Source organism: Apis laboriosa, unplaced genomic scaffold (assembly GCF_014066325.1).
Source record: "Apis laboriosa isolate Shangri-la unplaced genomic scaffold, ASM1406632v1 scaffold113_cov153, whole genome shotgun sequence".
In the NCBI taxonomy this organism is placed as follows: domain Eukaryota; kingdom Metazoa; phylum Arthropoda; class Insecta; order Hymenoptera; family Apidae; genus Apis; species Apis laboriosa.
The window spans coordinates 25,658-42,766 of record NW_025220892.1 but is presented as its reverse complement, the minus strand read 5'-3'; the positions used below and the strand labels follow the sequence as shown (position 1 = coordinate 42,766).

The following is a 17,109-nucleotide window of genomic DNA, read 5'->3' as shown; positions in this document are numbered from 1 at the left end:
TGAATAAAGTTTTTAAGTTTAAAATTTATTATTTGCAATTCACTGTTTTGAATGAAAACAATGATATCGTAATATGTAAATTAAATTAAAATTCATTAAATATATAATACTGTTTAAATATAAACAATGTGTGTAAAAATAAAATCATTATTTTCAGAAATAAATTATTTTAACTATTACAATCGTTAGAAATAATGTATATTATAATGTAATATACATTACTTCTAATATAATATAATATTATTATATAATATTAATTTAATTAATAAGGAATAAAATGTATTGAAAATAATCTTGATTCTTTAATGTATTACTGAAGTAAAATTGGAAAAAAAAATCATTCCTATCTAAATTGACGATTTTAACATTTAAATTTATAATTATATTATTAAAAAATAGAATAAAAAAAATTTTATACAAAATTATATTATATTACAAAATTATGAAAATATTTAATAACTAGAGATTGCATACAATAAAAAACTGCTTTCTTAAAAATTTCAATTTTAAATTTCTTAAATTCTAAATTTCCTAAAAGATTAACAAACATTCTAATATTTATAAAAGATGCAACATAGCAGTAAATATTTTTCTCTTCATCACCAGAACCATGGAATCGAGTTAATAAATTCTTCGATCAACTTGCCAAAATAACTCGATGCAAGACAAAAGATAAATTAGAAACTCAATCGTCTTCGACAAATCGATAGTCCATCGCATAGCTCTATCGAACTTTCATCATCAGCTTTAAACTTTCGAACGCCAAATAAAAAGAGAATCGACAACTAGAGCTGCGAAAATTCTTGAAAAGAAGAGGATCCGAGCTCTATTGACGCGCATTGGAAAAACAACAAAACGGATCGAGAAATGCGATAGAGGAAAATGATGAGAAAGATAGGAATAGTGCAATGTGTTTTATTTCGCGCGAGATATATCCACGGTTGTTTTACGAGCTCGGTTAAAAACGAAATCGACAACCAATCCTTTTCACGCCTTCTCTTTCTTCTTATTCAGAGCGAAAAAACGATTAAAAAATCGTAATCGCGCGGAATTTAATTACACATGATCTTTGTAAAAAGAAAAATCTAATTTCATTAATCGATTAGAAAATTGACCGAAATAGTAAAAAATTCTCCAAAAAATTGAATATTAATCATTAAGTTACATCCAAATCGTAATAATATTTTAAAACTATACAATTTTCTACATACGATTAACTTATCAAACGTCAACATTATTCTTATCAACAGACGAAATTCACTTGAGCGCATCTATTGCATAGATTGCAATAATCTACATGTCACACGACAGATTAATCTTGTGTGACTAGTGTAGAAGATATGCAATTGGACAGGGTTAACTACATTAAGGTGTTATACAGTGTAATTACTATCCGCCCAACTTGTTACAATGGTTACTGTACGCTAATTGATTGACATTTTCGAACCGACTCTGATGAGATTGATGTATATACCTTCAAAGAGAATGGCAAAGGAATAATTCCACCACGAATTATCGTTAGCTATGATTAATAAACATTTTGGCTGATTATTGTATGTACAAAAATGTAGATAATAATTCATTAATATTGTTTATATTTGAATATCTAATATTTTTTTTCTCAAATATATGAAATATATAAATATAAGAAACTGAACAGAAGAACACAAGAAAAAAAAAACGCATATTAATTCAGGATAATTCTTATATTAATCTTTGTATTTAGATGTATTTAAATACAAAATATTATATAAAATTAAAGGAATATATAAATTTTTAACAATTAATAAAATTTTCTTCTTTCTATTCTACAAAACGAACAAATAAAATTTATATATAATAATGTTATTTCGCATTGCACTATAATCAGCCACCTAATTAATCAAATTTGTTGTTGTGTAACAAATCGTAATTACTGAGAACTGGACAGTGTGAAATACAAGAGAGAAAATTAAAAACGAGAAGAAAATTGTATAGAGAGAGAAATCATAGAAAATGATTGTGGAAACGTGTTACACACAGGCCTCTGACCCGGACAGATATATTGAGCACGAAACGTGCCGAGAGTGTAAAATATCTGAAGGCTTGTTCTCACCCCCTTTTCTTTTTCCCGACAATCTCCGGCAACTTTCACTATGTATGGTTAACCCAGCTTGTAATATATCGCCTACTTGTTCCAACATCAACCCCCCTTGTCTCTAACATGTGTATAATCCTGCGGTTTATCAGTCGGCTGCTCCCCGATTCATATCCCTGAGGCTATCTTGTGAACAAACTACGATATTTCACGTAGCTTCTATCATTTGCTGACTCGTGATAGATTAACCATTGTCTCTTCCTGACGTACTCTTCCCTACAATTTCGAATATCGAATTTTTCTTTTCGGAATCGATAAACAATAAGTATTTTGAATCTATTTATAGGTAAATAGAAAAGATAATATTTATAAATTACATATGTTCATGAGATTTGAATGATGTTTCAGAGGAACATAAAAGTGCTTATAAGATTATAAATTGTAGCTAAAATATGTCTTTAAATATTAATTAATATCTAAAAAAAATGTTGTCCTATATAAAACATATGCTAAACTATATCCTTATAAACTTTATATCATAACAATTATATTATTCACGAAAAATCACAAATGAAATTTTGAATGTTAATATAAAATATACAGAAATTTTGTCATCAAAATACATTCAGAAAATAAAGAAAACTGTGCTATTGAAATCGCTTCTTGAATTATCCCGATATCTCAATCAGTTATCGAGATATAAGGATTCAAAGTATTCATAGCCCTTCAAATACTGCGGAGTTTATGAATGGGCCCGCGATCCAATGACCTACATTTTTTCTTGGAATCGCGTACTATGTTTTTCCAGGAATCGCGTCTGCCACTTGTCTAGAGTTTGTGATAGGTCAGTAAGCAAAGCACCAGCGAGTAAGTGATAAGGACAAAAATAATAAACAATTAAAAATTGCCTTTTTCTTTACATGATGATATCTCGAGAACCGGAAATCGTATCAAAAAAAATCAAAAAGCATTTTAAAGAGCAAAGATACGCGTTTCTAATAATCGTTCATTCATTGACCGGAAGTCATTAACGTTCAGAATTATAGAGGTTCAAAATTTTCATAATTTTAATAGAAATTTATCTTAATCAGTTAAGAATTTAAGACTAAAAATGATTAAAAATTATTCTTTTCTTTACACGGCGATATCTCGGAAATTGGAAATCGTATAGGGATAAAGAAAAAAGTGTTTTAAAGAGGAAAGTTCTACGCTTTTAATGGTCTTTCATCCATTGATCGCGAATTACTATCTTCGGAGTTATAACGGTTTAAATTTTTCCTAACTTAAATAGCGTTTTAAGATAATTGAGTTTTAAGGTAAATTGCGGGATAAATATGTTTATTTCTAGAAAAATATTGCTTACTATAATAATCTTACTAATGATATATTATAAACTTTAAATTGATTTAAAAAATTCTTTGATTGATGTAAATTGGATCTTTACTTAATTTATTATGTATGTTCTTCTATGTAACATCATATATGTTTCTATTCCTATTTGTAATAATGAAATCATCTGAATTACTTTATACTAAAAGTAAGAATACATTTTTATATCTACACGATTCGTCATTTTCAATGCTTGCTTTAATTTAAATTTATCCATTTATCATAGAAAATTCATAGAAAACTGTCATAACTATTTTATTTTTCTCAATGACTATCATATGTATATCATGTATATCACGCCTATGTATAAATAATGATATATACTCGCTTCGTCATCATGATTCAAAATGGAAAAAATATTCCTATCAAGAGATGACAAAGTTATTCAAGTTATAAAATCACGCCCAAGTGAAGTCACAATCACGATCACTCATTTGATGTCATAAAACGTCGTAATATTTAAAAATTATAATATTTAAAATATTTAAATCTAAATATATATAAATAACATAATATATATAAATATATATAAATAATAATCTAAATATAAATAACAAATTCAAATAAACAATAAAACCAACTTTCAATAATCTAATCTATTAAAAACATATCGCGAATCGAATTATACTAATTCAATAGTATGAAATAATCGTTTTTCCAATTTTTAATCTGAAAATCGATTATCAATCTTGAAAAAAAATAAGAACAATTTGAACGTCGAAATTCTTAACTTGTCACCACTCTCACGGCCCATTAAAATGCAACAGGAATTCACGAGTGGAATCGATTAGCCGACACACGACGCATGTAAATCCAGCTTAAACCATGACTGATCGATGAGTCATGCCGAATTATTGGACCCCAACCCGATTACAAAGTATGCGAGGTTCGATCGACGCCCACATCCGCCGTATACATCAAAGAAAAAAAAAAGAAAAAAAAATTCGAGGCACATCGTAAACATTTCACTCTTTGCGCAATATTTTATTTTTCTTTCAACACTAATTGATATTTTTATTTCGAGCTTCGAAAATGAAAAGAGTTTGTCGAAAATTTAAATTAATTAATCATCCAGATATCTGAAACAGATACGAAAATATGTACAAAATATTTTTATTTGAAGTGTTTGTCGTTTGTCTTCAATCCGGAAATAACGTGTCGTAGGATTAAGTATACGGTGAAGAATGGTTGACCTGAAAAAGTCACGTCGAATAAACTTCGGTAGGCTGTGGAACAGGTTTTAAAAAGATGCTTCAGCGGCGGGTCAAAGTAGCGACGGGAAATGGATATTTATAGTGATGCAATTTTATGAAAGAATTTAGTTTGGAAAAAATTTTCGTACACTAATACATGAGGCCTAGTGAATTTATTTTATACAGTAATACCAACATAATAAGAAACGAATAGATTATAAAAGAGAATTTAAATATTTATGAAAAAATATATATCTATCTATTTAATTTAAAATTAATCTTCCATAAGATATATTATATTTATACATTTTATATTATATATTATATAAAATATTTTGATAAAAAAATGTGTACTGTAATTTTTTAATCCATGGAAATTAATGGAAAAAATAAATAATGGTAACGGTATTTACTATGCCCATATATATGTAACAAATGTGCATTGCATATTTTAATTCGTAGAATATGAATAGAATATGTATGAGAATATATAATCTTTTGTTTGGTTTATTAGCTCAAAGAAAGATTAAAGATTCTTTCACGATGTAATAAATAAAACTCTAAAATATTTTAACTATCAAAAGTATTATATTCCCGCATATTCTTTCCTCGTCGTTTAAAACAAACTGGTAGCTCGTTTCAGATTTTTTAATGGTGCCTACCTCAGCTCATAAATTTTAATCGAAACGATGTCTCATTTGTTTTAAAAAATTACACTATCAATCGTAACTACTGAAGTATTTGCCATATATCTTTATTATATATCTTTATTCTCTATAACGTTGAATTCCTTATTTTTTTCTCTATTCCCCTGCGTACTTAAGTACTTTTGTTTTCTTATAATATTAAGTCAAAAAAAAATATATATTTTTTTTTTCATAAATATTTAAATTGTCTTTTATATTCGTTTCTTATTATATTTTCTTAAAGAATAAATCACTAATTTTTAAAGAACATTAATTATAAGAAAATTTTAATCTTTATCATGAATCTTCATTTTTTACACAATAGTAATTAAAAAAGATAAGAACTAGAAAGTATGTATTGTAACTATATAAAAAAAATTTTAATATTTATCTTGTAATGAAAATCCTTTAATTGAAGACAGAATTCAAGACAAAAGGATTCTGATAACAATATAACTACAATAAATAAATAAATTTTTAAGTACATCATTATTCTCATATGATTTCTATAAAGCCCTAATAAGTTCTCGAGGATATGTCCTCTTGAAAACGTAACTAATACGAATGATTCGAAATATCATTTCTCAAGAAGATCGTAAATGTTTCATGTCATAAAACTGAATATACGTACATAAATTTTATACTTTTGAAAAATGATAATGAGTAAACCTTCACGTTATAACAATGCAAATAAAATTCATGTTAATCACATTCTATATTGTCCTCAATTTTATTTCATTCCATTCCTTTCAATTTCAAAAATAGAAAAATATTCCTTTGCATGAAAATTTCAATAAAAATGTATTAAGAAAATGAATAGATTATTAGCTGAAACGGAAATTCTTAAATGTAAATTAATTGGAATAAAAATTCGAATGTAACTATAATTGCAAAGAATTAATGAAATATTTTTCTCAAATAGGATAATGAAGATATAATAATAAAAACATCGAAAAAGAATTGAGAAAAATATTAAAAAATACCAAGATATCGTTTTTAAAATGTCTTGAGCGAAATTTCATTTTGTCGATATTAGAAAAAATTAGATACAGAGAACAAATCCAATATAATATTTTTAATAGACATATTAATGAATCATAATTTCATTTAAAATTCAATTTTTCATCAGAATATTGACCATTTTCACAGCACCATTTTACTAACTAAATTAGATTAGAGACTATAAAACGCAGCTATGCATGTCAGTCAATCAAATACTAACAGCGATAAATCAACTTGGGTGATACTCCTCCAGTAATTTATCTATTTCGTGTCCATATTCAACTATTTCGCTGAAATATTCGCTGGAAAGATAATTAAACCAATGCCGATAAATTCCTATTTGCACAGTTCCTGAATTGCATCGAGGTATATTCATTATCTTGTTACAAGAACAATTTCATGGTAAGATGAATTGAACCATGATGAATCCTCATTAGTTTTTTATACGCAATTAATGAAATTAATTTTCAGCTTATCAGATGACAATAATGAAAACAAGAAATAATCTTGATTATTTCAATACAATACAGATATACATTTATGTTATGAAATTCAAAAATTATTGTCGATATTGACAGCAGCTAAAAATTAAAAAATGTTTGTATGTTATATTGCAAAATATTTATGTTGAATTTTTTTTTCATTGGGATTTAAATTCTAATAAAAAAATAAAATAAAATAAAACAGCTTCTAAAAATAATTAAAAATTAATTTAAGTAAAATGTAGTTTTACATATGAATTTGTGGATTTATAATCAAATATATATGAAAATATTTATTTTCATATATTATAAAAATAGTATTATTTATTTTTCAAAAATTATTCTATCAAAGATTGAAAATTTTTTAATTTTATATCATTACTAAGAAGAAATTTTTACTACAAAAAAATCGATAATCGAATTAAATTAAATTAAAAATATTAAAATAAAAAAAACAAACATTCCATTTCAAATAATTTTATATCTTCAATATTCGATTTTATCAAATCCCTAAAAAAACTATTAAAAATCCCGTCACGATTAAAGACACTCTCAATTATCGATTCAGAAGATCAAGATCGGAATAACAATTGTTATTGACCAACGACGCGTGGTTAAATATTGACGAGGGAGAGCAGAGCAAAAAGTAACTCGTTCGCCATAGAAAGCGGAAGTAGGGAGGCGGATACAAATGAGGCTACGGGGATGAGAGTTATCTCGCATCCTGCGGGAGCTATTCGTCCCTTTCCACCCTATTCTCCCTACGCTGTAACCCACAGCCGATCTGCCCTCTTTGCATCCGCCCCTGATAAGGGAACCGGAAACTCACCGAGGCGGCTGAGTCTTTCGGGCTTCCGGATAACGCGATGCTTCTTACACCCGTGGATTATCGACTTCGGATTGTCTTCGAGACAATTTCTCAGAACTGCGTCCCCCGCATCGCGGCAAAATCGCATGGGAAATGAAGTATAAATGTGGATCCCTTCGCGATCCTGAGATACGTAGGTAACACTTTGAATCGAAAGAAATAATTTTATGCTCGTTTCTTTGGTATAATTTATCATGCGTCGAAATTGTTTACCATCGAATTTAACCATATGAGAATTTGTAATCGTTTTATTGGAAAATTTAAGAAGTTTTAATGATGATTAAGAAAAGAAATTTATTCTGGAAAAAGCAAATATTCGATCGATAATATATTTATTAATTATATTATTGTAATTTGATAATAAAATTTATGAAAATATATTTTTTTACTTTCATTTTCTTCATGATCTTTTTACAACGGCATGCAATGATATTTGTTTCAATTTTAATATATTTCTCGGAACGAAGATGGAACACGAAGAAAGAATCGACAAATTATTTCTTAGGAATTCAACTTCAGTCGCCATTCCTTGACTTTATAACGGCTGATCAGAATAATACGGAACGCCGGAAACGGGATGAGAGTCTGTATAAAAACGATTTGCCGGAATGAAATATCTGCTGAATCTGAGGAGCGACTCTTCGGGTTATGAAATTCTTAAAGGAGGAAATAAAGATATGCTGATGATCATAAAACCATTTCAAGATATTAGGGCTTTGTAATCACGTTTCAAGCAAGATTTTTATTAAATCCTTCTTCACCGATTTCCATTCTTATTCGAAACGTGCCTCACATTTCTTATACAATTAATCATTATTATTAACGTTAAAAAATAAAAATATAATTGAAGAAATTCGTAATTATTTGAAATTCGTATACATTCATCTTGTTAAGAAGATGTTATTAATATTAAAAACATATTATAACATGTTACTATGTGAAAAACTTACTTACTTTAGCTTTAATTTTATTTCACAAACAAACTAAAAAAAATTAATCTACCAAAGCTAGGAAAAATTCAACTAATTTCTTTCAGCAAATTTCTCTTCGCTACTTTTCACTGAAAGATAACTTTTCTTTTTTACTAATTCAATAGTTTCCTTACGTTAACCATTTTATATTTTTTCATTGTCTTAAATTTCCAAAAAACCTGAAGCTTTACTTCATTTATTAAAATCCACTAAAATCTTTATTTTATTATCCAACAAATTGTCAATTAACTCTTAAATAATTCCCTCCCCTTCTTAATAATAATCGAAAAGCAACGAAAAAAAAAATTATTAAAATTATATGATCTAAATAAAAAAACTAAATAACACAGTGATAAATCCGGAAATAAAGATTTTAACTTGTTACATCAACTTTAATGGGTTATCGAGGATATTCGATTTGTTTTTACGAGTGAACTCATTTATATAAGAATAAGAAAGAAGTTCACGCGTTCGAAAAGAATCACTGCACTTTTCACATGGACAGAGAAAGATTCGAGCTATAACTGAATTTAAAGAAACTATCAATATTGGCAAAATGTTCATACTTTATATCCATTTCAACAACTTTTATATATCAACATGGAATACTAGAATCTTTTCTTTATCAAAATAAAATTTGGATTTACATAATTACCTAAAAGATATTAATAATTTGATTTTAATATATGATAAATAAAAATGTAGAATATTTATTATAAATGTTTTGTACTCACCAATGAAAAATAATAAAAAATGAGAAAAAATATTGAATTACTTCAATACCTAAAATATTAAAATTTTAATAAATAAATGATATATGTGTGAATTATTCCCCAACTTATAAAAACTTATAAAAAGAAATGTCTTTAAATTGATTGAAAATCCTTTTAAGCATTCCTTTTTATCAATTTATCTTATCAAAAAGATATTTAACAATGAAGTAATACTAATTTTTGTGTAAGTCCTTCAATTCTTAATGATGAAACTGCTGTAACAAATAATATTAGTATTAAATGAGAGAAAAATGAAAATTATTAAATTTAAAAAAAAAAAGAAAGGAAAAATAATTGGAATGATAGAAAGTAACGAAATTCCGCATAACTTGTTACGAGCGAATCGTTGCTCACGTAAAATGAATAATGTTGGAAGTTGGCGGGAAAGATTGGTAAAAAACCCGCTGAATATTCTCGAGGAGTTCTTGACGAGTGGAGAGCTCTCCTGAGAATTTTGTACCGCGGATCGTCATAGTAGACGACGTCTGGAAGGGCAGAGAGGGACAAATGGTCCTCGAATCTCTGAATCACCATCCCCTCCGAGTCGGCCCATTATCGTTGAATGAACTGACACTTACCTTTTTTCTCGGCGAAAAAGTCCGCGTTGACGCGCGTCACACAGAACAAGGCGAATATCAGCGACTGCAATCTGAAATTAAACGTTTCCTAAAGTTAGTCCCTCGCTTTGTTCCATTAAATATCTAATGAATACTTGTTAGAATTGTAGAATTCGTCTTCTTTCTTCTTCTTTTCTATTTCTCTTTTTCTTTTTATATAATTATTCAGATTTAATATTATGTTCCATTATATGGGTAAGATTAGTAAAATATTTAGAAGAATTTGGAATTTTTTAAAAATATTAATATTTTCTTCATAATATTAGTCATTTTGTTCCAATATACTATTTTTGATAATATTTTATTCGAAAGTTATTAATTGTTTAGTTATAAATTAAATAATACTTCGATCACAACTCTTTCCTATTTCTATCCATAGATATAAACCATATATATTTAAAAAAATCAATTTATAAATAATAACTAATTAAATTCAAGCATATCTCAAGATTAAAAATGGAAATCTTAATGAAATAATAACGGAGACATTTTAAATAAATCTATACGAATAATATTATAGAATTTCATCAAAGATTGAATAAAATGTTAAAGATGATAGAAATAAATTTCAAAAATGCTATTATTTTCCAAAAGAGTCATCAAAAAATGAAACAAAGCTAAAATCCGGAATAATTTTCCAGATGTACAAAGACCTATTTAAACGTTTCCTGCAATATTCTTCATATCATTCCAACATCCAGAGAATCACCTATTATTCGGTACACTCTATTTAGATGCAACAATGAGCCGAGCATCGAGTTAAGTGGCCGGGTAAAAACAGATCGTGGGATAAAAAACCGGAATGATAGCGATTAAAATGGCTAAATAGAGATTGTAACGTTTTCACGGGGAAGAGATACGGGATCTCGTGAAAGAAAGGCGCGTGATTAGCGCAAAAACGATTCGAAACATTATCGTTGTACAGAGAAAAACAATAAGGTCCATCTCTTGAGACTTTAAGGGCAAGGCATGGCTGGTAGGTCGGCGGAAAATTGGGTTCGCTGAAACGTGTTTCGTTAATGCGATCTCTTGGAGAAAAAGCAAGCCTTCAAAAGGTGTTGAAAATTTGCTCCAGGAAAATTGCTACTATATACAACGAACTTATTTAGCGTAAGTAGTCTCGGTGAAAAGGAAATCTAACTTTATGACTTGATAATTTTTTTTGAGAAAAAAAAGAAAAGAAAAAAAAAGGAAAAATTATAATGTGCATGCTTATTATTATTATTATTTTTTTGTTACGTATGTTACCTGAGTGTTAAGGAGCTTGAAACTTTGGTGTTACATGAAAGAGAATATAATTTGAAACAGGTTAAAAGATTATAATAAGTTTCATGCATACGGAATGGCTTATTAAATACATAATAAAAATTCAGAAAATATAGTTTGAAAGTATATCTTGTATATCAAAAAGGGATGAAAAATTGAATAAGAAAGTTGGAAGGAAATAAGGAAAGTTTCAAAAGTTTTTGATCCAAGAATTAGCATCATCTCAGATAAAAAATATAAAGAATATTATCTCCTCCTTAAAAAAAAATTTGCAAAAAAAGAATAATTTCATAATCTAAATAAAGTAATTTAATTAGTACATATATTGTGACAATATTACAAATCTTATCTCTAAAATTTGGAATAAATGTACAAAAAAATTTCATTCCTACATACTAATATTTAAAATTTCGGAAATCATAATATCATAATCGAAACATGTACTTTATATGTACTCCAAACTTAATTACACTCTAAATTAAAAATAACATAATACTATAAAGCTAATTGACAAGACTTTTAATAAATACATCGTAACTTTTTCTCTTAAGAAAAATCTCTTAAGAAAAATTTTCTAGCAACGACCAATCTCAAATAAAATCGAAATTTGAATAAATTACGAGCTCGTTCATACACAACCTGGGAGAAATACATTTCTCCACGTCGAAAAAATGTACACGTATCGATACAAATGCATAAAAATGGCGGGAAAAATGATTTTATCGTTAAATGACACGGCGTCTATGCATTGGTACATGTACAAGCGTCAAACAACGGACGATTTCTCACGTGTCGGGGTTAGTGGAACACGAGGAATTCATTGCAAAAGTGTGACACGCATTTATATCTGTCGGCGAAAGGCGATCGTTGATCGTTGATCGTGAATCACGATCGAGAACTATGCCCTTGCGTAATACCTCGACTGATTGCCCCACGTGTATGGCCGTGCCCGTGGATTTCGATTTCCGTTTGCCAAGGTCGTTGCACCCTGGTATTATACTCTCTGACAGAATTCGATCGAGATATGTGAATTGAAGAAATTCTAACATATATTCTCGCTTTGTTGGGATTGTTGGTTTATAATTATATTTGAAAAATTGTTTTTAAAAGAGAGAAAATCATTGTATTTCGTATCATAGTGTTTCTTTTTTCAAAGCTTATAATTTCAAAATTCTAATTTATATCCCGATACAGATAATAAAATGATTAGAAATTACAAATACTTAAATTATATACAGTGATATTATTCAAATACTAGAATAATCAATATTGATTCAAAATTTTATCGCAATAGGAAGTAATATAAAAAACACGTGTCATTTATCGAATGATAAGAGAAAATTAGAATAATTTCGTCGCTAATGGCTTGATAATGGTTAAATAAAACGCTTAATTAAAAAAGATAAATTGAGAAAGAAAAAGAGATAGTAAAATGATGAAACCAATTAGAAACAAAGAAATTTTATTTTTAAAAGCTCATAAATTATTCCAATTAAAACGTGTCGCTCTTTAATGATTAAATGCTCCATTTTTATTTTTATTACATCAGACCGATCTCTTTGAAAGTCTCTTTAAATGCATGATATCATTGGACAAGAAATTTCTTGGGGAAAAAACAAATAAATCTCAATCCAAAGGAAGCGTGTCATTAAGAGAGAAAAAAGAACTATAACGATAAGATTTGTAATAATGAAACCATAAAGCTTAAATATAATGTAAAATCTATGAGAAAAAAAATTTTTCTGTAATTTATCTTCTATCCTTATTTGTAATTCTTATATTTCTTTGAATTTGCTAATAACATTTAATTTGTGCAATAATTATATCGATTCGACTTGCAAATTATATTCTAGTTTACGTGATGAAATCGATATAACATTAAGCAATTGATGCAATTAAAACATAAAACATTGACACCAATAATTATAAAAAAATGAAAAAGAAAAATACGATTAATAAAGATTAATAACAAATTATTTTTATGAAATATCATTTACTATTATTTATGTGAAACCAATAGCAATTGATCATAAATATTCTATATCTATCTACTATAAAAATAATAATAATTAATTTCCAGACGACTTAATACCAAAACAAATCCAATTTTTCAAACAATCCTAATAAAATTTAAAAAATATAATAATAATTTAAAAAAAAAAGAAGAAAAGATATCCCTAATTTAAATTTCTATTTTAATTCAAAGGCGTTAAAGCTGTCTTTCTCCGTGGCGTTAACATCGAGAAATGAAAATAGGATCCACTATCGACCGCTATAATGACGACGAATGACGACACTCTATTAACCCAGTGGCCCAAGAAACGATATAAAGCGGAATTAAAAGAACAGGGAAAGCCCCGATCCAGAGACACGTGTACCGGGTGGCGGTGGAATAATTAAGCGTGGAACTCGAGTGGCGATGTCGTTCTCGGCAACGACGGGGCTCAAGTGGTGCTCGTTAATGAAGCGATGCACCAGAGACCGTTGAAGAGCCGGCAAAATTCTGGGGAGAGTTCGACAAACAAAGTGGACCACCACCACCGTCCATTCTTTGACCGGAAATAGAGATAATGGATAACCAATTTCGTAATCGTAACTTGATAGGAAACTACTGTCGTTTATTATTAGCTTTCTTGAAGATTTTAGTTTATTTATTGTAGCAAATTTGTTCTTTCATAGATTGTGGATTAATCGTAAAGATTTTAATTTTTTAACAAATATTTTTTTTTTACAAATATAAAAACAATTCTCCATTGAAAATTGAACAATCAATATTATTTCCTACATAATCTGTACATATGTAAAATAAGAAACTAAGTTTCGATTCGAAATTCACCATTTTCCTCTTCCTTCCGTGATCATTATAAACCTATAATCGCATAAATTTATTGGAATCGTAAGGCAACAAAGATACCATGATAATATCGTTCCATTACTTGCAGTAATTTTTTTTTTTTTTTCTCGACGTCCCTCCCATTAACTTCGCCTTGTACTCTGTCGAATTTCCCCCGCCGCTTTAATTAACAGCGCCGTACATCATCGCTTGCACGCGGAAGGGAACAGACGTTGGTTTGTATTTCATCGAGTTTTTGCGATCGATCACACGTACACACGTGGCCAGTGGAATCTCGAGAAGCCGTGATTAGGTGACGAACAGCGGAAAATAAAGAAGCAGAGATTTATTTTAGTCCCTAAATCCGAAAGGAAGAGTCTCGGACCACCCGTGGATATTATTCCAACGGAGAAATCGAAGAAGCGACTTGTATGCTTAATTAAAACATCGTTATTTTTGGCTACCAACATGACCGACGAATTCGCTTCCGATACGCTTTACGATCCTTCTTGGAATCTTTGACTGGAATGTATGAAATATTAGAGTGTTAAAAGTGGAAGAACGTTTTCTTGGATGTTGACTATAAAAATCGTAGAATTTTTTTGAAATTTTCAGCGATATTTGAAGCATATATGTTCTTACGATGAAATTTATTATCCTTCCCATGAATAATAATTGTTATTTCCTTGCAAATAGTTTTGTCCTCAATTCTGTGCAATTGTGTTCTCACGATTATATTTGATAGTTATCTTGTAGAATTATCATGAATGTTATCTAACATTAGAACGTAAAATAGTTAAATGCTTTCTAAAAACTCGAATTAATAGTGAATAAGTTGAAGCTTTAATTTATAGAAATTTAATTTAAACTTACTTTAATTTAAACAAAAAAATAAAATAAATTATTCTAGTCAGATAAAATTCTTATATTTTTATTTCTATTATATTCTATGAATATGAACCTATACCTTAAAATTCATCTACCTAAAAATATTTTCATGGCGAAATAGATTTTTAAATTAAAAACCTATAAACTACTACCAAATAGGTTTAAAAATTAAAGATCGAAAATTGAAATTGCTCTAATCGAAACAGAAAAGAATAAATATTTAATTTTATTCGACCCAATAAAATTCCTATATTTCTATTCCTATATTATATTTCTACATCTTACAATTATCTAAAATATCAATTAACCCCTCCATCAAAAAGAAATTGTACATACTCCACCATTTATTACGATAATAACCAATTCCTATCGAAAAAAATTATCATGACAAAACTACGTCTCATCCCATCGATCCACCCAACTCCCATTCGATGCCCCAAATCTAAAAATTCTCTTTCATCGTCAAACGAACCGTATTCGAGACGTATCGCGATCGAGAAAGATCGCAATTTCGTTGGATTCAGCGTTAGAAAACGGAACTTTAATCTCGGTCTCGCAAGAGACGATAATTCAACGATGGTCGCGGCTCAACGATGTCCACTGGTCCCTTAAGCCACGTCGCTATCTATAAACCGACGTTTAGAGCCACGTGCCTCCGGCGATACGCGGTCGAGACGATCACTGACGTTCACATTGGACGTAGAGCTCGTAAAGATCCATGGCAGAAACGATCCGTATTGACGGACGAAAGAGTCGAAGAGAGCGTGTGGGGCATGGGTCGTAAAGAATGTTGGACTCTGTCGGTTAATGCGATATAAATCACGAAATCGCGTTCACGTAAAAATACGTAGCGATGATGCCTCGAAAGGAACGTGTTTTGCGTCACCTTATGGTCGTTAAATAAAAGGAAAATTTATTTGCGACGTTTACGAAATAGTTATGGCCATCTGATGGCGAGGCTATTGTGTCTGGGATGAGAATGGACAACAAAGAAGGGCGTGAGAGTTTTTGGACAACGATGCGATTGGAATTTTGAAAATACCGAATATTTTGTCATCGGTATAAATATCAAACGAATGATTGATTAAAAATCTCGGGTGTAACGATCGGTATAAATATCAAACGAATGATTGATTAAAAATCTCGGGTGTAACGTATATCTGGGTATTTTATTGTGTCACAAGATATTAAATAATCAAAAAAGTTGTAAAGCTGCAAATTATTATCGAGATTTCAAAAATCAACATTTTTTTTAAAACTACTGAGACTTTGTTAGTAATAGAAAATATTAAATATTACTACGAAATTAAACTACAAAATAACTTAATCTTATAATTGATAGAAAATATAAATACCTAATGAAATTTGAATTGGCAATGTTAAATTGTTCGGTTCAAACAGAGCAACTACTATCTATTTAACTTGTTAAAGTAACTTTCCCAGACTAGTTTTCAGCAATAACCGTTTATACAATGTTCTACAAGAACTTGTTATGCTTCTATTAGCAAAGGAACAAGGTAGATAGATATGTAGAATATAAAAATTCTTTTATGACGTTGTATCAATTTGTTGAAGGAAGTAATTATAGAGAGAATTAATATAAGATAAATTAAAAGTGCCATAAGAGATTGTAATCGTAGATTTTATATATTTTTTTTAATGTCTTATTATTAATTTTATCAGTACAAAATAATGATATTATAATAAAATTTAAACTATAAGTTTTAACAATTTTATTATACGATTAATATAAAACTTCGATGAAAATAATAGAAGCTTAAAATTCTATTAAAATCTAAAATCTATTCAAAATTTCTCGTTACACCATCATCGTTCTATTCGCGGAAAACTAAAATTTAGCATCCCCAAAATCCAAATACGCATTGAATCTCTCAACGCGGATCGTCATACAGAGACAATTTTAATTGCCATTGCTTTCCTCGCGCGTGTCCTTTCATGCACCTCCATTCATTAACACTGTCCACGGGCGTACGATCCACAGATAAGAAGATAGAGAGAGGAACATCGACGAGGCTCATCGATCGAAGCTTGTTGCTTCGACTT

The 17,109-nt window shown here is 28.8% G+C and overlaps 1 protein-coding gene across 7 annotated transcripts in view; it reads right to left on the bottom strand.

The window, feature by feature from the left end:
* Positions 1-17,109, bottom strand: part of LOC122716526 (collagen alpha-2(IX) chain) — a 333,714-nt gene that overhangs the window by 303,114 nt on the left and 13,491 nt on the right. For all 7 annotated transcript variants that reach the window (XM_043939686.1, XM_043939704.1, XM_043939724.1 and 4 more), the window contains exon 2: positions 10,020-10,090. In XM_043939686.1, coding sequence (XP_043795621.1) covers positions 10,020-10,090 — 71 coding nt within the window. The remainder of the gene's footprint in view (positions 1-10,019; positions 10,091-17,109) is intronic.